At 42.4% G+C, this 24,316-nt stretch overlaps 1 protein-coding gene across 2 annotated transcripts in view; it reads right to left on the bottom strand.

Annotated features, from left to right (window-relative positions):
* Positions 1-23,004: 23,004 nt before the first annotated feature.
* SMYD1 (SET and MYND domain containing 1) overlaps positions 23,005-24,316 on the bottom strand; it is an 86,243-nt gene continuing 84,931 nt past the window's right edge. For both annotated transcript variants that reach the window (XM_069204479.1, XM_069204487.1), the window contains one exon: positions 23,005-23,431. In XM_069204479.1, coding sequence (XP_069060580.1) covers positions 23,273-23,431 — 159 coding nt within the window. In that variant the 3' untranslated portion in view covers positions 23,005-23,272. The remainder of the gene's footprint in view (positions 23,432-24,316) is intronic.

Here is a 24,316-nt window from a genome sequence, read left to right as displayed (position 1 = left end):
CTCATTGTAGCCCCCGCTGTTCTATGCATCCTCTGCAAAGAACCTCACAACTCTTCACGACCTGGATTTAAGGTACTTTGTTCTGTGGACCTGCTTGGTTCCTATACTCAGCCATCCCTCCATAGTAGTCAGCCTAAACCTGTGACTTTGTCCCGGTCAGGCACGACTAGGTAACCACAGTTGGCGCTTTATGCATCTAAGCACTATTTTCACTTGAATCTTCAAAACTGAACAGCTCTGGTTTTACTAACTGGATTTTTCTCATTTTGGTGTCACATAATTTATTAAATTCTACTATATTTTTCTAAATTGGGTTATGATTTTCCTTCTGTTGGATTTTTACTTTATTACTGTTTGAAGTGCTACATAAATACTTTACACTTAACTAAGTTAAGGCTGATGACTTTTGTGCCAGGCTACCAGCAGGATAAGCACAGGTTAATTTGGGGTTTGCTTGTGTTTCACCCTGACAAGAATTGTGGTTGTTGCTGGAGTAGACTTTGACACCCCCTTCCGCAAGTACCTCAAGTTTTTCATATAAATGTGCAAGGTCAGTATGAGAAATAAGTGATGATGGACTGAACTTTTCAGATGTAAAATACTCCCTCGTATTGCAATGAAACTATTTTTACGAAGTGGAATGATAAACCAACAGCCATAGAGTATGAGTTGAGAGATGTACACTCCTCTGGCCTGATCCAAGATGTGTTTCACGAAGTATGAAACGAATAGCTGAGTGGGGCAGACCCAAACAAGTTAGTGGCTCAAGGGTCTGGCCTAATTTCCACTCTTATTACATAGGGAACAATAGCTTCGGTGTCAAGCCATACCTACATAAAACCTTGCCAAATATTATATAAAAATGGACTTATGAGCTACACACTTCACCAAACACAACGTAAATACATATTGCAAACACAAAAATGAAAGGCGCATCTCCCAAATACCTACAAGAAAAAAGCATAACATGCAGCCCTAAACACACCCAAACTGTCTGCAGATGAACATCTATTAATGACCCATGTTAGCTCCACCCACGTGCCCGAAAAAGCCTAAATCAACCCATCATTGCAGTTGTGATGGTGCTATGTACATCATCTTTTTGCGTCTGTGCCTAAAAACAATTGCGTTTTGCAGCAGGCACAATATGAATCAATCCTGTTTATTGAGTTATTTGAAAGTAGCCAAATCTACCGCCTACAATCCGGAGCCTGACGTGAGTTAAGACATAGAACCTGCACATCCCTGCTAGGTAGCGTACTCATATTTTAGAGAAGGATTGGATATTTTCCAAGCACTACAATGAAATGCAAGTATGGCGGGAACCACAAACTTGAAATTTGCATTTTTTCATTGTCTGCCCTTGCTGTACCTCAGGCTATCTCCACCCACCAGCCTCCAGGCTTCACTGAAGCTCCCTCCAGCGTAATTTGTGTACCTGCTACCCAAGATCGCTTCACATTGCCACAATCAAAGAGGCAGGAATAGAGAGATTCATATGCACATATTTATACTTAGTCACCATAAAAGCTGGTATGAGCAAGAACTGCCTGCTGCCTCAATAAATACTCCTGTGATGTTGTCAAATCCAGATAAAAATAAAAGCGGAAATGAGGGCAAAATTAGCTTTGATAAAACCACATACTCAGAAAGAAGGATGATGCAATTGCTTTGTACTGTTCGCGCCACTTTTCTTGTTTGTTTTTTCTTGCTTTAGGTGTAGCTTGCCCCTGCTAATCGGTGTTACCACGTGTTTCTTCCATAAATGGGTCCTTTTAAAGTGGTTACACTCAATTGGCTTCTTTAAATTTCCAGTAAGGATTTTGCACGTAGGTGGGGGGAATGAATGTGTGGTGTGGAAATAAATGTGCATGCTCCAGTGGGCATTTACAACGACAACATGTGTGACTAAAATGCCTGGCATCAGAGAACACCATTGCAAACTCTGGCTGGCTGCAGTATGCCCAGACGTGGGTCCCTTGCTTGCTGTGCCACTGGATTCAAGCTAGCCTGGCTGATGAAGGGTGATACCCTGAAACCGGTCCCTGGATGATTGAATCCTGTCCAGGGAGGACCTGGCCTGGCAGTTCGGGCTGGACTGTTCCCGTGGGGAGCACGGTCAGGACTGATTTGCATATAGCTGGGTCCAAACTGGGGTGACGTGGCAAGCAAAATAATGATGGATTAAACCCAGATCTGTGACTGGGGGTGAGTGTTTGAAAAGTTTCAACACTCCGTCCATCATTTTATTTTGTGATATTGCCTGGCTACAGTTTAAAACCACTGCAGTGACACATGGCAAGGAAAATAACTTAGTCATGTAGGAAACCTACTTATATGCATTATGCGTTTGCAAAGTCACCCGTAAGCTCATAGGGCAAAACTAAACATTACTAAAATCTATATACTCACAGTGAACAGTTTCCAAAAGCGGTCTGTCACTGTGTACGCCAAGCTACATATTCCATGAACAGGCCTGACTGTGAATACAAATCTATTTTCATAACTCAGCCATTGAAAATAGTGGCAAATTAATTCACAGTCCTGCTTCACGTGTTAATAAGAATCTAATTCAATAATGGAAATTATTTTTTGTTAACTGGTGAAATGTAGTGGAAAAGCAACTTTTAAAAGTGTACTTTATGCTTTGTGAGAACAGACTTCCTTTTACTTAGAAGCCCCACTCCAGAAACTGTAATTAACTTGTGTGAGAGACTGGGCATTGGTTGTGGTGGTTGAAACCCTTCTCAAGTAACAATCACAATCCTTATCAGGCTGACCCACAAAAACAACTAAATTAACCTGTGCTTAACCCTCTGATAGCTTGGCAGCCAGGCTTAACTTAGAAGCATTGTGTAAACTATTTATGCTGCACTCAAACAGTAATTAAGTGAAAACAGAAGAAAAATCCCACAGCAATCTAGAAAAAAGAGCAATTGTATTAAATAAGATATTACCAGAGCACCAAAAATTCAGTCAGTAGAACTGGAGATATGTAATTTCAAAGTCTTAGGTAAAAGTAGCGCCAAAAAGCACAAATCACAAACTGTGGTTATCTGGTCGCACTGGAACGAGACAAAGTCACAAGTTCAAGCTGACTGCGATGGAGCACATTTTATTACCTGGAATAGGAATGTTTATGGCCCGCCTGACGGAGTAGCTGGTTGTACTTGGATTGAGATAGAAGGTCCTTCATTGCCCTGCGTCGAGTTGCCCCAGTTCTGATGGGGCTGCCGATCGGGAGCTTTGAGGTGCTTTGTGGAGTTGTATTGCACTGCATTGGTTGTGAAGAGGCCACCAATCATCAGCTGGGAGGTGCTAGACCAGCTGTTCCCTTCCTAATCCCCTCTTCCCCTCTTGAACTCTCTCAGTCTCTGTGATTTATCTATCAGAGTCTTGGAGCTGTTCAGTGGTGGACGTGTTGGGAACGTGCACAGACCCCGAGGATCTGGTGACTCTGACACCTGAGATATGTTTTAAAAGGGTACTGTAGTGGGTGCTACAGGCCCACCAGTAGCATTTAACTTACAGGCCCTTGGTACATGTAGTACCACTTTACTAGGGACTCACAAGTACATTAACTGTTCCAATCAGGTGTAAGTCAATTGTGCCATATTTTAGGGAGTGTGCATGCACACTTTAGCACTAGTTAGTAGTGATAAATTGCAGAGTCTTAGAGCAAACAAAAATAAATTCAACAAAACAGGAGGGGTGAAGGCAAAATGTTTGGGGACTAACAACCAAGTGTAGTAACAACATGATTTTCCCAGAATCACAGGATGTTGACCTGATGCCAGGACTCAAACCTGTTCTCCAAGTCCAAAGTTGGCAGCTCTGGCAGTGATGCTTCACACTGGGCTCTAAGGGACTACTGCCTGAATAGAGGTCTGGTGCCTAGAAGCCTGCTTTTAGAAGCCCAGAGTTTTAGAGAAACCAGATCTGACTTTGCCAGCACCAAGAAGCTTTCAGGACTTAGGGTCTGGTTATTTTACATCTGTCCGACATTATGTTCACCAACCTGATGGACAAATGGCCACTATATTTAGGAATCACTGTCAGTCCAGTGGTGATCTCTCTATAGTTTACAGGAGCCACCGCTACTGAAGCTCCTGCTATGGCACTGAAAGTTTGGTTCACGGCCACCGTATTTTAGGTTTTCCCTGGTGATAACACCCAGAAAAAAGGGACATCAGACCATTTGCCCTAAAAAAGGCAGGTGGTCTGATGCCATTGTTCTGATGGCCCCTACTCTGTTGGGCCACTGGAGTAGTTGCCTGATGTCAGAAAACTGATGGTCTGCTCAACTCAGAATAGAGCGGGAAGACAAGAGCTTGGCAGACAGCGTACTCTGTCGCATTTGTGATGAAGTTCCCTCTCTGCAAAACTCAAAATCAGGTCCTGAGCCATTTGTTTTCAACCTCCAGGTATCAAAACAAGGTGCTTAGTCTACACCAGTGAGTGAGCACCCTCAGTGGGCAAGACCTCCAAGTCCAGGTGCTTGGGACTTTGCCATGAAAAAAATGCTTCTGCAGGGCCTCACTGTGAAGGCACCTGACCTTGTATATTACCACCCAGCTGCAGCATCCAGTCTTGACATGCTTGAGTATTTTGTGAACCCAAATTAAGAAGATAAAACTGATGACTGAGGCAAAGTTACCTCAACAGCGGAGCTACGTCAGCGGCTACGAAATCTTGCTTTGTCCTGCTCTGAGCTTTAGCTGTCAAAACTGAAGGCTTCGGCTAGAGTTCTACAATGACATATGCAACCTCGAGGGACCTTCACTGTCGTCAGCATCCTGCTTTGGCACGCTGGAGGATTTTGAGAAGCGGAAAAGTAACAAAGTCCCAATGTAAAAACGTTGACCACTGTGATCTACTAGGCTTATCCAACCCTCACTCCATCGGGGTTGATTTGAAAGTGCATCTAGACCTTGGTGTTCTGCAAACTTTAAAATTCAGTGGTGCTGTGTATTATTGGCACTTCCCAAATTAATCAGAGAAACCCAAACTCATGAATAAGAGATAATGAACGTGTTCCTGAAAAGGTATTAGAAATAACCAAAATTAAAGTGGAACATAGCAGCAATCTAAATAAATGCATACCTGTCCAATACGATTGAGATTAGGGTTAAAGAATAATGTTTTGTGACATTATGGGTCTTTTTAGCAGCACTGGATCATGGGCCAGGATGTGCAGCAAATGAACATGGCCAGTATGCTGTGGAACAACCTATCAAGATGACACACCTCGCAATTCAGATCCACCCATACACCAATTTGTAGGCCTAGGGAAAGAGAGACAGAGCAAAATAGAGAAACAGAGACAGTGGATTATGCTATACTATCAGGCTGCACAACTGGGCTTGACCTGCACTGCAGGAGCGTTGATATCTAATAACAACATAAAACATTTAGGATTCTTACAGTATTGGCTTTGGCATCTAACCTCTGCCATTACATGCAATGTACCTGCTGACAATTTCTGTATTTCCATCCCCCTATGGTAGAATGAAAAGCATTGGTTTCTCAGAACTGACACACAATTAGAGTTGATATGATAATTGTGAACTACAATCTGAGCTGCTTTTTACACACTGTACCTTTAGGATTATGTCATAATAATCTGTGGCTCTGATTACGTTCAATGTAACTGGTTCATAACTGAAATATTAAAAGCTTTTATTAATGATAATGGGCATTCTTCGTAACTCTTTCATCATTCATGTATCACTTTTTCATGAATTAAAAAATCATTATCATCATATTTTAGAGTAGGTAATTCCTACACATTTTCAGACTTATGTTCCATCACCAGAGGATATACAAACATAATTTGAAACTATTATAGAAAAAGAAAGCAAACTTCAGGGCCCAATCATTTATATCAAACAATCTCCCACATAATACACATAATACAAAGGCCCTCATTATGAGTTTGGCGGTTGGACAAGCCGACCGCCGAACTCATGGGGAGGATGCCACAGCCATGGCGGTGGAACCCACCATACCCTTCCACTGTATTACAGTGTTCCCACCGGGCTGACCTGCAGGAACATTGTATTATGAGGTTTCTGCTGGGCTGCCCGGCAAGAACAGTGCTACAATATTGGTCTTGGCTCTCTTAAGGGAGCCTAGGCCAATACTGTAGCACACCAGCACCATTGGAATGCGCACTGCCTGCAAAGCAGACAGTGCACATTCTGATGTTGCTGGGCAGAGTCCCTCCAGCACTGGCTTACTGCTAGCCTTTCCATGGCAGTCAGACCGCCATGGAAAGGCTGGCAGTAAGTAGAGTTATAATCAGCCAGGTGGCACTAAACTCAGTATATTACACCAGGGTTGTAATGTGGCGGTTGGACCGCTACAGTTGCGGCAGTCCGGCCCTCACTGCGAGACCGCCAGCCTCGTACTAAGGCTCAAAGTCTTTAGATAACATTGTGCAGCTTAAATCCAGCTCGAGTTCACAATGAGTTCAGCCATTTCACTTTCTCAGACACTTCTCCTCCCTGACAGCCAACGTGGTATATCTCTTTACAGCTGTAGCGTTCAAAATGCATGACTTGTAGCATCCTACTGTGTCTTTTTACTTTCTCTAGTGTAGTGTCAATATTCTTGAAAATTGTTGTCCTACATTTTTAAATAGTTAAATGATGCATTATATGAATAATTTTTAAAAACAACCTCCCCTCTACAAAAAAACAGATGTTGCTTGGGAATACTATGTAACTCGTGTTCAGATTATACCTTCCTATCTTTCGTTCAATTTCTATCTATCTTTTAATAATGTTTAGTAAGGTTGTTCACTACTTACCCTATCAAGCCACAATACATATGAAACATTATTCCTACACGGGCCTTTTATTTAAAAAACAGTTAAAAGGCACAATGTGATACAATTATTTACAAAATATTTATCCACCAAGTTTCTCTGCGTAACAGTCTTTTCCTAATATCGCCTCCTCTTTTTCTCCTTTAATACTTCTTCACAAATTTGGAATCTTCATTGTGAATTCTCATGTCTCATCGCAAATAAAGTGTTGTGCCACCCTGGATTTAGTGGTCTTATTCCTGTGATTTATTTTCCACCAGTTTGACCTTTATGGATCTTGAAGTTTGTGCTACACATATTTTCCCACAGGCACACTTAAGCAAATAGATCACATTAACTGGTTCACATGTCACATAATGGTTCAGTAACATCCATTCTCCTTTTACAGGGTGATGTGTAAGTTTACCCTTGATTACATTATTGCATTTTATACAGTTCAAACCAGGGAATGTGGTTCTTGCATTTTTTCATCAAATATATTTGTTCTACTTTGGTGTATACACTTTTATTAGCATTTGTCACAAATTCAGTTTTTTTTAATAGAACAATAGCACTGTCAGTTCACCAGGTCAGCCAAAATCTCACTATTATCACCAATATCCTTACAATGTTTTTGAATGATTGTAACCTTGCCTGGAAAAAAGTAATATCATTTTCATCTTGTTGCCTTTGCCACCCTTTGTACCGGTAAATGTATGTGTTCTATTTATATTACCAGTCATTAATATCATATAGTTCGCCTAACCATTCAGAAGAGCACCAAAAAATAGTCACTTTCACCTCATTCAATTACTGACAAAGTAATTTCATTGTAAACAGCCACCCAAATAGCAGGTAAACATTTGCATTTCTGTAAATTCTGATGCAGCTGTGCTAACGAGCGGCATGGTGTGCTGTACTGTAAATACAGCGCTACCATGGTGTTGTTAGGGGGGCACAGAGCGGTGCAAGGAAAGTGGCGCATCATAATCGATGTGCCAGTTTGTTGTTAATGTGGCCCTATATGAGGCTGGGGATGTGAAACCAGTGAGAACTGAGTACACAATAAGCTCTGGTAAAACTGACATTTGGGGCTCTGGTGACTCATGTGATGACATACATTGTTGCTGGGAGGTGGCTGACATGAATGTTACATATGGGCACCACTACGGGCCTGAGTCACAGAGCTAAACTTATACTTTTGTGTAAGTTTACAATTGTTTGCAATTCACAAAGGAATTTTAAGAGTAGTTTCTTAACAACTGCGGAAGATCCACACTTGTGGTGAAGTCTTTGCATATAAATAGAAAGGCAGTCGCAGATACTACTTGTAAAATTCATTTGTGAATTGAAACATACATAAAAGTGTACGTTTACCTTTGTGAATCAAGCCCTACATGTTGTGGGATGCCATTGTATCGTGCTGTAAAATGTTCACTTATAGTTTATAAACCTCCATAAAACATCTTCAAAAAAAGAAGAAAAAAATAGAAACAAAAGTCATGAGAAAATAATTTTGAAGTGGCCATGATTTCTGCTATTAAAAAAAAATTACCCGGGGACTCCAATTCAGGGATATTTTTTTAGCAAAAAAAAATGAAAAAACCCTCCCGTGCAGCCCGATTACGAGTCTGGTAGTCACAAGGCCGTTAGACTCGCGGTGGTGGTCAGGACCGCCGATCACCACATTACGACCCTGACGGTCAGACCACCAGGGTACCATTGTCTCCGCTGTGATCAGAGATCCCGACAGGTTGACGGCGGGTGCAGGTCATTATCAGCCAGGGTGGCGCTGCATGCAGACAGTGAGCATAGCGAGGGTGCTAGTGCACCCTGCGGGTGGCAGCATTGCCGCTGGCTTGATTATGAGCCGGTGGCAATGCTGCCGTCTCTTTCCAGCTGGGCTGGCAGGCAAAAACCTTGGTTTCCTTCCACCAGCCCAGCAGGAAGGTTGTAAAGGGCCAGGCGGAGAGGTCACCAGTATGGCGGCAGCCTCCTCGTCTGAAGTTCGGTGGACAGGATGACCTGTTTTCCGAACTCGTAATCCAGTAGACGATTGTGACACAACCATTATTCAATCCCAATATTTTTCACATCATCAAGAACAATGGGCACAACTTTTAAATCACTTTAAGGAAACATGAAGTGAACTGGTCAGGTCATAGAAGAGCAACCAAATTTTCCATAGAATGTTAGAACTGCTGCATGTCCTGCTTAGAAGGAGGCACAAGAACTGATAATGCTGCTGAGAGGTAGCATAACTCTTTCAAATGTTTGATTGGCAAAACCCACCTAACGTCTATCATTTTTTGAAAATGTTATGACAGGAACAAAGTTTCCAAGAAATGAGAGAAGATCAATCGTTTGCAAATAGTCTACAATCACATAACAAAGGAAATTAATGAATGGCTCTTAGGTAAAGTACAACAAGTTGGCATACTTGGTAGTACAGATTATTTTGGAAATATTGAATACATTTTAGAGATTTAAAATCACTTCAATTTCTTGTCTTCCAAAATGTTGAAACAATTTTAATTGGCAAAGACCAAGGGCCTCATTCCAAGTGTGGCGGTCTCTAGACCGCCACACGCACGGTGGTAGTCTGAACTCCAGCCAATGCAGCGGTCCAACCATCACATTAGAACCGCCAGCTCTGCCAAGATCTTGGATCCCAGTGGTCTGATGGTAGTGGAGGTCCTAATCCGCCAGGGCTGGAGATTCCGACCTCATTCTCTGCCAGCGGTTTCATGGCGGAAGCACCGCCATGAAAAGGCTGGCAGAGAACATGCCTTGGGGGACGTAGAGGGGCCCCTGCACTGTCCATGCATCTGGTATGGGCAGTGCAGGGGCCCCCCTGGCCAGCACCATTGCAGTGTTCACTGTCTGCGGGCCTAGTGGGAAACAGGCTACAGCATTGTTTCTGGCTCGTAATCGAGCCGGCCGCAATGCTGTAGCATGGCGGGTGCACCAGCAAAGCAGACAGTGAACATTGCGAGGGTGCTGGCCAGGGGAGACCCTGCACTGGACATTGCAAGTGCATGGGCAGTGGAGGGGCACCCCTGGAGCCCTCTGCACCCATTCTCAACCAGCATTTTTATGGCTGTGGTACCGCCATGAAACCGCTGGCGGAGAATGGGGTCATAATCCCCTGGGCAGAGCTGCTTGCAGCGCTGCCCTGGCAGATTAGGACTGCCACCACCTCCAGAACACCGGGATCTCCGATCCAGGTGGAGCTGGCAGTTCCCTGGCAGCCTGACCACCAGAGTTGTAATATGGCACTCTGAATGAGTGAAGGTTGCAGGAGACTTAATAAAAGAGATTCAGCCCACTTGCACTTACCCCAAACAACAAATTGCTGATCTCACATAGAGAGTTTGCCTGTTAGAATAATAAGTGGAAGATACGGAAGACAGAAATTGGTGTACTAATATTACAATTGTAGGCCTCCCAGATATGGTGGCCTTACTCGAGCACTGGATGAGGTGGCACCACAGGACCTCACTGGTTTATTTGCACTAGATCATGCGCACAGGGTAATGACCCAGAGGTCTCTCTCTGGGGGACCTTCAAGAACAGTGGTGGCCAGACTTCTTCACTACAGCAACTAGACATTCTCCTACAAAAAGCTAGTGCAATGGTCCATTCAAAGTTAAGAACTGATAAATCACATTATTCCCAGATTACACAGCAGAGGTGCAAATAAAATGAGCTTCATTTATGGAAGTCAAGAGAGCAGGTATAGAAGCCATTTTGCAGTACTTTTGATTTTTCAGCCAAATTAAAAATAATGATTGATGATACAATCTGGCTTTTCAGCCAGCCCTCAGAGGCATGGGACTGCCTGTAGAAACATAATAATGGAAACAATAATACTACCCTGCCCAAAACCCATCCTTCAGAGAAAACATTACTCAGGAAAAGTCCACCATTCCCAGACAGTGTTAAAAGACTTACTAAAGAATAGACTGAAAAAGACAAAGCAGCTGCTGTGTGGGCGGTAACTAAAATTGGCCAAACTGGAGCCTTGAAGAGCTGAAATTGGCCAAACTGGAGCCTTGAAGAGACACACCTCAGAGATGGGAAAATGATGGATAAAGCGGGTCTTCTACAGATTATGCCCAAACTGCTGATGATTTGTGATTTGGCACGGGATGATTCTGACGCTGAATGCCAATAAATGAGTAACCGATATGCCTATGTGCAATGATGGCTATGCTATTTATGGGGCTTCCCACATACACTACAATAAACAAGAAGCTCCCCCTGCTGAGTTGGGCCAAAGATGTCCGATGGCTTTGTTACTGGCTAGAAGGTGGTAGTTAGTTATTCCTAAAATTATACAGGGAGAACAGTCAGGAAAGAATAGGGAGTCATGTGTCCACACCAATAGTAGGAGCATCCTCTTAGATTGCCCTGACCTTCAGACATAGGCAATATTTTGAACCTAATGATGAAAGTTTCTCAGTTTGCATGGGCCATTGCTGCTCTACTGTGGGGTGAGGGAGTTGGGATAGGTTGTTTACCTTTTACATTTTCATTTATTCATCTATGATGTAGATCCTTTCGGGGGACGGAAGGGGAGGAGATTGGGGCTTTGGCAGCTCCCAGAATGCAGATAATGACTACACCAAGCCAGAGATACATGGGTGTAATAACGGCCCAAACACAATTAGTACAGATATGGTAGTCTTGAAAGAATAATTCCTGTTTCTGACATGGAACGCCTGGATAATGGGATCAGCATCCAAGCAACACAAGGTTAATGAATAATTGAGGAGAAGAGGGGCACATATAGCGGGTCATTATGAGCTCAGCGGACGGTTTTTACTGTCTGCCGAACCTCTGACCGAGAGGTTGCCTCCACACAGGCTACCTACCCGTCGGCCCCATTAAGAGTTTCACGCTAGGTCAGCGGGTGGAAACCGGAGTTTCCACCTACTGGCCTAGTGGGAAACCAGCTACAGCATTGTCTCTGGCTCGTAATCGAGCCGGCAGCAATACTGTAGCCAGCAGGCCTGCAGGCTGCCCCAAAACCATCGCAATGTTCACTGTCTGCCAGGCAGACAGAGAAGTTTGCGATGGTGCAGGCCAGGGGGGGCCCCTGCACCCGTTCTCCACCAGCATTTTCATTGTGGTGGTACTGCCATGAAACCACTGACGGAGAAGGGGGTTGTAATACCTAGGGCAGCACTGCTTGCAGCACAGCCCTGGCGGATTAGGACTGCCACCACGTCCAGACCGCCGGGTTCTCTGATCCCGGTGAGGCTGACGGTTCCATGGCGACCCGACCGCCAGGGTTGTAAAGTGGCGCTGGGGCGGTCCCACCGCCATCCGCAAGTCTGGCAGTCTGGTGACTGCCACACTGGTAATGACCTCCATAGTGTTTCTTCAAGAAATACACCTGCCCAAAGAAGGGGCTACCCATCTATTGTGTAGATGGCGGAGCCAAGTATTCTCCACAAGGTATTTCTCATTCTCTAGAGGATTGCTTATTCGGATAAGACCTGGGGTACTTAACTCAGCCACATACATGCTGATAGAAAAGGAAGATCGCTTTGTATTGGTAGCTGGTAGATTTGGTGGATGAGAAGTCTTAATGGGATGCACATATGCACCTAATTGAGACCATTTACCCTTCATCACAGATGGGATGCTAATCTGAGACAGCAATGATACAGTAGGGGGATTTTAATTGTGTGAACGATGTGAATATCGATGGTCCAAGCCCCAGTCTCCCAGTCTTTGGAAATAGAAAGTACTTTAATGGGATTGATGTCAGACTGGGGCTTATTGGACATATGGAGAACACGACATGGTATTCATTCTACTCTAGCATTTACAATGTATACATTACCCTAGGTAAGGTGCTATGTACGGGGGATATAGGTTAATAGATGTTGAGCTTGGAATATCTTGGAAGAACACTCTTAGATCATAAAACTTTGATAGTCACTATGCGACACAGGACACCTTAACCGCCTGTACTGAACTGGAAACTTCAACCTATTGCATTATCGGATGTCCTCCTTAGAACGTCAGTGAGGGATATAGTCTCTGGGTATTTCAATGGGAATCAGTGCTCCAGCTCCAATGGCCTAGTGGAAAGGGAGGCACTTAAGGTGGTAGTGAGGGGCCCTTTAGTGGGAAAATCGGTGTTCATCAGGAAAATGCTGGATAATGTATTGGTCACCAAAGACAAATCTATATATGCGCTGGAGGTAGAAGTACCTCAACCACTGTTGTGAACCTTGCAGATTGTAGAAAGCAATATATTGACTTTATAGAAAAGTTATGTTGCCATAATTAAAAAGAATATATCTCGAAAGTACATGAAAAGGAGGGAAAATAGGGGAGATTGTTGGCATGGTTGACATGACTGGAAATAGGAAGCACTCCAATTACACAGTTAACAACACAGAATGGTGCCCACTCAATGGGTGATTAACAAAGCCTTCAGGGATTATTATGTTAATTTATATGCAAGGCCTACAGAGGCACCTCCAGGGAGGTTTTCTGGAAAGGCCACTATTGGCCACTTTGACTCCCGAGGATGTGGAGAATTTGGCTGGTCCCATCACTGCCAATGAGATAAGGGTGGCTATTAAATATCTAGCCAGAGAGAAAACACTGGGATCTGATGGAATCCCAGCAGAACCACTCCTGACCCTGAGAATGGTTACCCTTCATGCAGGCCCGCTGGAGGAGGGCCGCTGGCCCTATTATGACATTCCCACTGGGCTGATAGGTGGAAACCAAGGTTTCTGCCAGTCGGCCCAAAATGCTGCTGCACGCAGGGGGCACCAGCACCCTCAAAATGCCCACTGTCTGCACAGCAGACACAGCAGACAGTGTGCATTTCGAAGGTGCTGGACAGGGGGCATGGGCAGCCCAATGCGGCAGTGCAGACGTCCCCCTGTGGCCCCCTGCACCCGTTCTCTGCCAGCCTTTTCATGGTGGTAGTACCGCCATGAAAAGGCTGGCAGAGAACAAGGTTGTAATCAGCAGGGCGGCACTGACTGCAGCGCTGCCCTGGCTGATTCCAACCTGCACCCACCGTCAGCTTGTCAGGATCAAAGATCCTAGCAGGGACGGCTGTAGGTTGGCGGGTCTGCCTGCCAGCCTCATAATGTGGTGGTCGGACCGCCACAACCGCAGAGGTCCGATTGCCACAGCAGCATTGGCGGTCCTTAGAACACCAATGTCGTAATAAGGCCCCAATACTTCCTCCCTTAGGCTGCTCTCCATGGTTAACATGAACTTAAACATTCTAAATTAAGTACTGTCAAACAGATTATACCCACACCTCACCATCTTGATCCACACAACTCAAAATGGGTTCATCCCGGTGCGTAGCATGTCCCTTAACCTTCGGAGAATATATAGAGTGTTGCAAGACACAGAGAATAAAGCATACTCAGCTGTGATGGAGTAACCTCTCTCATTTATGTAGCCATGTAGCTTTTGTAAAAAAATATCTAATTTGTTTGAAATTTCATTTTATTTCAAAATACATTGCATGCCATAACTACAGAATGCCACACCCCTTCTCCTAAGCATGCTTCACTTAGTACTGTGTCTGTGCATAGGGAGCAATAAAAACATGGAATGTTTATGATTGGCCCACGGACATCCTGAGCAAGCTTTGCGGACCACAGGTTAAGAACCTCTGAACCACATTATTAGTAAAATTCATACTTGCATTTAGGGCATTGAGTTATAAATTATGCAGATTCATGCTACCTGAATAAAGAAATAGTGCAGTAAAAACTATTTTGCCAGAGAAACTGAAATAAAGTTGGCAGGATTTTGGCTGAGGATAATGTGCCCTTCGCTTCTACAGATTTTTTAAACAGCCTTAAGCAAACATGTTTTCCAGATGCTAACATTGTGCAGGCTTCAGCTAGTACTAGAATGAAAGCAACTTTTGTTTTAAATAATGTAATTGCACCAGAATTGTTCACACACTTCGTGGCCAATGTAATAGTCTCAGCCTTTTGCCTGTATGGTGATGGTAGCAATGATCAATGCACTGAAAAAAATAAATCCCATAACTGTTGTACTTTTTATTTGAAACAGGGTTTGGTAAGCAGCAAGGGCTAGATTTATAGAAAAATGGCACAGAACGTTGCTGCGCAAAAATTGGCAGCGCCGTCTTGCGTCACTTTAGAGACGCAGGGATGCGCAGTATTGGAGTAAATATGGTGCACCCCTGTGTTTCCCCCTGCGCTGGTGCTAAAATTAACTGAATACAGAATGCAGCACGCATAGAAATGCATCACGCATAGAAAAAGCAAAAAATGAGGAGGAATAAAAGTATTCCTCCTCGTTGCGCCCGGCTAACGATACCCCTGGGGTTGGCTTTAGATTTAGGCGCCGCCTCTGGTTTACGAAATTTCATAAATCTGAGGCAGTGTCAAAATGCAATGGGTGTTGCTGTGGCACGCCCACAGCAACACCCATTGCACGCCCCTGCCACGCACAGTGCTGCGTGGGAACGGGCCGTATTTACAAAGTGACGTTAAGCCACAAAAAGTGGCTTAACGCCACCTTGTAAATACAGCGCAGTGCTTAGCGCCACAGTAGCGTCACAAAAAGTGACGCTCCTGTGGCCCTAGGGGCCTATAAATACGCCCCCAAATGTATTTACATGTCTTTATCAAGGAAAGTACTGCTGAAGGTAGATTCAATGGGGTGTCTAATGTTATGGAGAAAGTTCCACTCCATGGGACAAGAGGGTTGGCTTTGGTGTAAATAGTGCCTCAGTGAACGTAGGAGTGCATAACTCATTCAACACTAGAATACTGTGTTCAAATCATAAAACCTGCTTCTTGGCTTTTCCACGACACACAATGCAGTATATATCATGTTTCCCTATTTTTTTATTGATTTAATTATGTATTTTCAAACTGCTATACTGAGTAACCTGCAAAAGTTTGATGTGCCCATGTTATACTAATGAGCTAGAATTCCCTGGCCTCTGACATGCTTGACATCACTTTCATACCTGGCACCACAAAGCGAGAATTCCCATTTGAGCTATATCAGCATCTGAGAGCGTCACTATTCTATATCTTCTTAAAGTCCTTTTGTGTTTTTCTCATCAGAAACCCAGGCACCTGTTGGTACTATCTTCTAAAGTTTCAATTTCTGTCACGTTTGGTGTTTCAACTGCTTATGTGAAGAAAATGTATAAAAGTGGGGAAATGTGGGGGGGGGAGCTATTTTTAGATGCTCAATTGCTTGGTGAGGCAAACCTCTGTGTCACTGAGCAGAGTTACTGCTAAATGTTTGCTTACTTTTGTTTAATAAGCATGCTTTAGACGTCAGGTGAGCTTGGGCAATATTTTTCTTTCTCACCATGCTACTCATACTTTCTGTTCCAGATGCAACGACTTTAATTGTAGAAGAATTGTAGATGTCTACTTCTGGTTTGGCTATTCTTCAAAATAACGTGTATACTGATTTCTATCACTTTACAATTCCTATTACTGCCACACGCTGAAATTAAGTTCTACGAGGTTTCTTAGAATGTCTATTTGTTTGAATAGACTTAGGGCCATATTTATAGTTTTTGACGCAAAACTGCGCTAACGCAGTTTTGCGTCAAAAAAATTAGAGCCGGCTAACACCATTCTGAAGCGCCATGCGGGCGCCGTATTTATTCAATGACGTTAGCCGGCATTAGCCGCCGGCGCTGCCTGGTGTGCGTGAAAAAAAATGACGTACACCAGGCAGCGCCGGCGTAGGGGGATATGGAGCTTGGGCGCCAAAAAATGGGGCAAGTCAGGCTGAGGCAAATTTTTCGCCTCAACACGATTTGCGCCATTTTTTTCGACTCCCAACCCCCATTGAAATGACTCCTGTCTTAGCAAAGACAGGAGTCATGCCCCCTTGCCCAATGGCCATGCCCAGGGGACTTCTGTCCCCTGGGCATGGTCATTGGGCATAGTGGCATGTAGGGGGGCACAAATCAGGCCCCCCTATGCCACAATTTTTTTTAAAAAAAATACTTACCTGAACTTACCTTAATGTCCCTGGGATGGGTCCCTCCAGCCTTGGGTGTCCTCCTGGGGTGGGCAAGGGTGGCAGGGGGTGTCCCTGGGGGCATGGGAGGGCACCTCTGGGCTCCTTCCGAGCCCACAGGTCCCTTAACGCCTGCCCTGACCAAGCTCTAAAAAACAGCGCAAAAGCAGCTGGACGTCATTTTTTTTGACCCGCCCACTCCCGGGCATGAATTTTGCCCGGGAGTGTAAATACGGCGCACATGCCTCGGAGTCAATTTTTTAAACGGGAACGCCTACCTTGCATATCATTAACGCAAAGTAGGTGTCCACGCTAAAAAATGACGCAAACTCCATGGACTTTGGCGCTAGACGCGTCTAACGCCAAAGTATAAATATGGGGTTAGTTTTGCGTCGGAATTGCGTAAAAAAAAACTACGCAATTCCAGCGCAAACAGAGTATAAATATGCCCCTTAGTCTTTATTTTGACGCTTTGCTTGGATACTTCCTGTCAGCAGCTGATGGTGTAGCAGCTAGCAAGGTCAGATTAAGGAGACTTGTTCTGTATTTTAAGTACCCTGTGACTGAGATCCATGGTCTATTCTTTCAGGCGTTCTTAGCTGTTTTAATTAATGTTAACCACTTGCTACAAAGGGAAGATCTAATCATTCACAGTCGGTAGGATGCTGTGATCAAATGTATTGTTGTATAAAGATAATCAATGTTTTTTAGAAAGAAAAGCTTGCTTTTGTGTGCTGATTTTAGTAGAATAGTTCATATTTATCTTCACTATCTGATAAGATCGCACAAACTTTCTCTTCAGGTCAGCTATTTCAGCAAGCTTCGGCGGACTGACTTCCTTTGCATGAGAGAATGATATTTAAACTGCCTAACACAAAGTATGATTCTTTTTAAGTTGTGGGTTTATATTCATATTTATTTGACTCATAGCCAGAAAATAACATTGGGCCATATGTATGAACACATTTTCCCATAGACACAAAATGGGTAAAACCCTTTGATACATCTGGCCCATTATCTTTTAAACAATGTCTCACATGTATGCCTTAGTTATTTCAGTAGACTGTCTTGCATTAGCTATCTTGATATCCTAAAGGTGATTCCTTTCATAATGATAATACTAGCTTGCTTTTATAATGCTGTAAACTTATTTTCCATTTAGAGCGCTGTAGATGTCATGAGTTACTATTATTCAAATTATTGATACTCCTCAGTTTACCAAACACTGAAGAATGGAAAGATGAGTTGGCGTTGCCCTGCTTTGAATTTGCCTCCTGCCGCTCACCACCTATGTGAGTAGCAAGGGTTTAACTCCCTAAGCCATCCAGCAATATTATTACCAATGAAGAAGTTTCTTCTGTCATGACCGATAATCCAGAATTTCAAAACAACAAAAGTCTTTGTGCTGTAAAATATTTTAGAGTTTTATGAAATCCCACGAGCCAACCTAAGAGACCCCAACTCTTCACAGCTCCTGATTTTGCTTCAAAGAACCTATCTTCAATGATCAATGCTATGCTGGCAAGATAGGACAGATATTTGGCTAAGATTCATACTTTCAAGGTTGAGGTCCATTTTTTCTGGGTGGTATAGTTCAAATATACTTTATAGTGCATATTTTGCCAAAATATTCTGAAATCAGCTGACTGGACTAACACATTTAAAGCATTTTCTTTTAAACCCATTGTAAAGACAAGCTGCGATTACTATTATGCCTTAAGCATGAAAAACCACAGCTTCTATGTCTTGCTGCAATTTAGATTCATTAAATCACCATTCAATCAATTCAATTAATGACCGAGATGTTTCTTTGCTGTAGTGTTCCCTATACAATTGTCAAGCTTCAGCCTCAGATGTAGATCTGCTGAGCGTCCCAGCTGTGCACAAGTCTCTCTGGATGTATTGCTGGGGTAACTATCTTTCTAGAGAAAGAAGGTGAAAAAGGGGAAGGGAAAGAGTGCTAGATGTTTCAGATCAGTATTGGCAAAACCCAAGGTGGTTGAGGATTAAGGCACTGAATTATTCTGAGATGTTTTATAGAAATGAAGGGGGGAGGGAGATTGAGAGTTTGGCAGACAGGGTACTCTATCACAGACAAGATGGACTACCCTGACCTGTTAACAAAAAGATGGGAAGGAGAGGAATTTGGCAGCCCAGCACATGTCCTCCCCAAACAGAACTATAAGTGAAGTAGGTGCTCTTCTGTTGCTTCACCAGCTCTACACTGAGGTAAGTGGAATTTAAGTGGTCACAAGGGGCATCCCTTAAAGGATGCACTGGCTCTCACTGACTGCAGTGGAATGCTTCATCACCGGGCCGTGCTCCTCGCTCGGTGGGCCTGCAGTACCCAGCGGGCCACTCGAGAGTGTTCTTTGTTGAAGATCTTCTAATTCCACTGTTATTTACCAAACAAAGGGATGGTGCCCTTTTCTGAGGTGTGGGGAAGAGTGAAAGAGTGGGTTGTGTGTTTAAAATTGGTTACTGGCAATTTGTTGTCTATTTTATTTCCAGAAATTCCCAATGTCAAGGTTAAAAACATATAAACCAATATGGAAGACAATGAAGATCAACCTGTTTCTTGCCTGGTATGCCCTTTGAGGGTCAGCTGCAATTCTTCAGGACCGAACACTTTATGTCCTAATCTATATAGGGTATAGTGTAATAAACATGTTACAAAATAGCCTTTAATGTGAAAAGGTATACATCTCATTTTTGAAAAAGAGGAATTGCTCACAATGGAGTATTTTAATCCCTCTCAGACCTGTTAAAACACAATATATGACAAAACAACAAACATATGAACAAATATGACGACACATTATAGGTCTTCATATTACAGATTTAAATGTTACTTGTGTGCACACTATTTGCCCCAGCATGTAACTGGCTTAATCACTACATCCGCTATGGTGGTGCTGAAAAATGTGTTTTTATGAAGTCGGGGTATGTTTCTACCAGTGTTGTGGTTTACACATGCTCCTACTTATATCCCCAAAAAACTTGAGAAAACACATAAAGTTGTGGTGCTGCAAAAAAGTAAAGCTGCAGTGGGTAGGGTGTAGTGGGGTATCCCGTAAATTGGCACTTACGTTTATCCGAGGGAAGAGCCGACATTCGCCTACCCATTTCTATGGTTTCTGAAAACAGGAGAATGCGTGGTGAAGCAGTTTTGAAATCAATTCTTGGTGCCGAGCGCCTGCAATGAGAATGAAGTCACACTTGGATGCGACATGACATCAATGTGTCATGTCATTCTCAATCCAGGTGCTCGATGCTTCTCCAGAACCCACTTTGGGAGTTTGTTTTTGAAAAAACAAATACTTTGTTAAAGCTTGGTGAATGACTATCAAAACTGATGTGAGCCAGCTATCAAATGTTTTGTACTTTGACAGGAAGCACCATGAAGACGGTCCCTATCCAAGAACAGAGGCCATTGATGGGCCTCTGGTAATCTTTAAATTTTGCAGATGTTTGTCCATCAGGGTGTTGACCCTGACAATCTGTACGCTTTCTGCCAAACTCCAGATCGGGCCCTAGGTCTGAGTTGATAAGAGAAAGATGGAGAGTTCTGCTTGTATGCAGGTTGGAGTGGTAATAAATGTTGTCATCTCTTCATTGGACATAGAAATAGAAGGTATAGTCCCAAGATCAATTTGGGGATCCCCAGGATGCCTCAGGGTTCAGCAGTCACAACACAGCAGCAGGATGGAACCGAACAACAGCCAATAAACAAAATGTACAAGAAAAATAGAGAAACTAGGCTAAGGAATACAAGGAAGCCGAGAAGTAGGAAACAATGAAGATGAGGACAATGCAAGCCAAGTGGTTGAACTAAACAAGAGCAGAAAGTCACTAGAGTGACAAATCATTGACAGGCACTGAGGGCTGTGTGGAGTGTGGTTAAATATACTTTGCTGCTAATGACCCAGAAGTAAATTCCTGTCCTTGGCAGTTCCGGCTCATGTGGAAGTTATCAGTATAGTTTTCATAATCTCCATTGCACAGCCTATCGGATATGTCTTTCTTTTCCCTGTCTACGCTTTGTGACTCTCAAATTCAAGCAAGGAATGACACACCTATGACTTAACTGTTTACAAAGGATTGTAGTGTGCTGAATTCTATTGACTTTCATTTTGCAGATAATTTAATCTAAATCCCTAATCTCATCTGAATTTAAGAATGATCACGAATAGGTCCCTGAACAAAATGGGGTTTTTGAAGATCATGATTCATACTTTTGAAAAGTGTCAGAAATTGTACACAGGTTTTTTTTGCTCTGGCTCAACTCTGTGATGTAGCGGGGTGGTTATTGTTTCTATATAGTTACTTGCATCACATTTATTTTTATTTATTTATTATTTAGGTTGCACAGTGGATGTTGTGGGTCACTATAACCATTAAACTGTCATCATTAGTTCAGCTGCACAGCTGTGTTTCTCTTCTTCTTCTACACTTAACGTTTTTGGTGTTGACAGACTTGAGTGAATGAGAAGATGCCAAATTCTGTCTCCAAGACTGTGATTCAATATGATTTTCCTTCAAAGCTAGCTATGAAATCTGGATTTTAGTCAATGTCTGCATTAGGACATGAAATTATACCTTGTGATCCAGGTTTCATATACATTCTGATAACGCTTGTATTTCATCAGATGTAATTTCAAAATGTATGATGACATTTGTGAAATTGATCGGGACAAGAATCAATGAATGATATGAGAGGTCTAAGGGCTTGATTTAGGATTTGGTGGATGGGTAATCCAGCAGAAACGTGACGTATATCCCATCTGCCTTAATACAAATACATTATATGTAATGCACGTGCAATAAGGTCGACAGGATAGAAACTTATCTGCCAAATTCTAAATCAGGCCCCAGTCGCCTTTGCAAAGGAGTCAGCTTAATACTGTGGCTGTTACTGAGTAATTTCACTATGCCATTCAAATTGTTAGGAACCCATGATTTAATACCCAGTGAGGGCCTAGCAATGGTACATTGGCAGAATGAAGAAATATTTATTATACCAATAGATAACACTCTGAAAAATCCTTCCACTCCCAGCCAATCAACATAGAAGCAAGTGCCCTGCTACCCTGGAGAAAAGCCCACTACTTAAATATCCCCTACATACTCTAGCCTAAAACATCCTGTTAAAGGTTCTATGCATGTCACACACATCTATGAAGTCATGAATAAGACTTCCTAAATGTCAAATTAAAACTATAAGCACCCAACAGTAATCCACACTCTTCAACACAAACAATAGCAGTCATCTCAGAGCAGATCTCTCACCGAAGAAAAACATTCGATTTAAGTATGTGTATCAAACAGTCATTGTTGCCAATAGCTAATTTGCACCTGGATTCAATGCCACTTTTTCAAGTGTAAGTCTGTTTTCTACCATTAAAACACATTGTGAAACATTCCTTTATTATTTGCTTAGAAAAATGCCAGGGAACAATGTTGAACAAAGGCAAATCCCTTCTGGATCAATGGGTCACTATACTGATGCTTCTGCATCAAAATTACCACTAGAGAGGATGTCACTGCACTGCATTAGATTAGAGCATCATCACTTAAATTCTAAGTATTTTAATTGAATTAAGAAGTAATGGTTAATGATTTAATTTACATGAAGGGTTAGGATTCTTTTTTTAACTGAAACTAATTAGCTATTTTAATTCCTCATACATTATTTCGAAATCAGAGTAAAGATGCGGGTTAGTATTACTCCCTAAGTTAATGCTATTTTTTATTTAAATAAATTAAGTGTTAGGGTTAGGTTAAGGATAATAATTTAATGTAATTAAAATTAATTTAAATTAATCAAGGGTTAGTCCTAGACTTGGCAGAAGAGAAACTTTAAGGTTACGAATGATTGTTTTTAATGTAACATCTTTAGGGCTAGGTTATAATTAGGGTAAGGATTAGGGTAATTAGATGATATAATTGCATTTATTTTCATTCAATTGTTTTCCTTTAATTAAGAAAGATCTGTAGATGTAGAGTTAAGGTATTGTTCCAAGAAGCTGTACATCACATGCTGAATTTATATTAGCAATATAATTTGTATTAACAGTGGCATCAATGTGCTAAGGTAGTGGAACTTGAGGTAGTACCATATAATTATGTGGTGCATGATAAAAAGAAATGTGGTATAGAAAAAGTAAAGCAAATTAAAAATTGGAAGGTTGTTTTATTTTAGTCTAAGAATTCAAGGTATTAGGCAAAACAGGTACACCACACCCAAACATTGATTTGCTTAGAAATGGCCTTTAGTTGATCCCTTTTGGGAAAGTCCTTTGAGCCATGTAATGTCCAGCCTGCAAGTGACACTGTATGTAGCTGCACTATTATTTGATCCAAGCTTGGTGAGTCCTGTTGCAACATTAAACCTGAGGCTGGTTTTTACTGTTGACTGGCAGGATGCAGTCCGGTTGGGGGTTATTGTTTCTTGTTGAAGATGCCCACTGGAACTTCTTTGGCTGGTTCTGGCAAAACCTGCATTGGTCGGTTCTGAAGGGCAGCTTCCCGCATTTTGTAATAGACATATTCATTTTCATGAAACATGCGCATTTCCATCTCAGTCTGATGACGAATTACCTGAAAATAATAGAAGAGCAGATTCAAGAGTTAGGAGACTCAGCATGTAGTGTCAGAATTACAACAAAACATCAGTAACAACTTTTTGTCTTTTCTAACTCCTACCCAAGTTTTTAGAAATACCAGCTGGTATACAAACTTAAATTACATTTTCTTCAATGTTTAGCTCACAAGAAACACTTCTAGTTAGAATCAATGTATAATGCAGAAAAAAACAACTTGGTGAATACCAGGTTATTGGTACCTCACCAGACAAAATTCAGTCTGGGATCAAATCAATTAGGTGAAAAAGAAAAGAAAGAGAAGGACAGAAGGAGAGGCAAAGCAAAGAAAAGTGAAATATAGGGGAAAATAAAAACAACTGGAGGTCAAGTTGTTTCCAGATAAAAGACGTTCAGTACCTTGTATGTGTCAACGTGGCAAATGAACATTAGTTCCCGAGACCTTCTAAGGAACAGATTTAATCAGAATGTTCCTACGTTAATTTTTCATCAACATTACATAGATATGCCCTTGAGATGTTGGCCTTTGAGAAAGTGGTTACAGTATAGAGTAGGCTTGGCCTTTCATGAGAGCGTCTGGGAAGATGCTTAGACTAAGGGATGTATTGACCTTGCTGAAAAAGGGTGAGAGAGCATCTCAAGGAAGAGCACTGATGAAGGATGAGGGTAAATCATCACGTTCCTCCAAAGCTTTAAGGTAACTGAGTATGTCAGTGAGACCTACAATAGATTGTGCTTTGAGTGATGACCATTGCTGAATTCTAAAGAAAGAGGGGGCATTAGAGATGGGCCAGGCTTCGTGCTGTTGATGCTGTGTAGAGCAAACATTTCTATGGCAGTTAAAATAGGTAAACATAACTTTCTTGGCTCCCTTTTTATCTTG

The sequence above is a fragment of the Pleurodeles waltl genome, chromosome 1_2 (assembly GCF_031143425.1).
Source record: "Pleurodeles waltl isolate 20211129_DDA chromosome 1_2, aPleWal1.hap1.20221129, whole genome shotgun sequence".
Taxonomy (NCBI): Eukaryota; Metazoa; Chordata; class Amphibia; order Caudata; family Salamandridae; genus Pleurodeles; species Pleurodeles waltl.
Note: the sequence above shows the minus strand (reverse complement) of the source record. Positions and strands in the feature narration are given on the sequence as shown.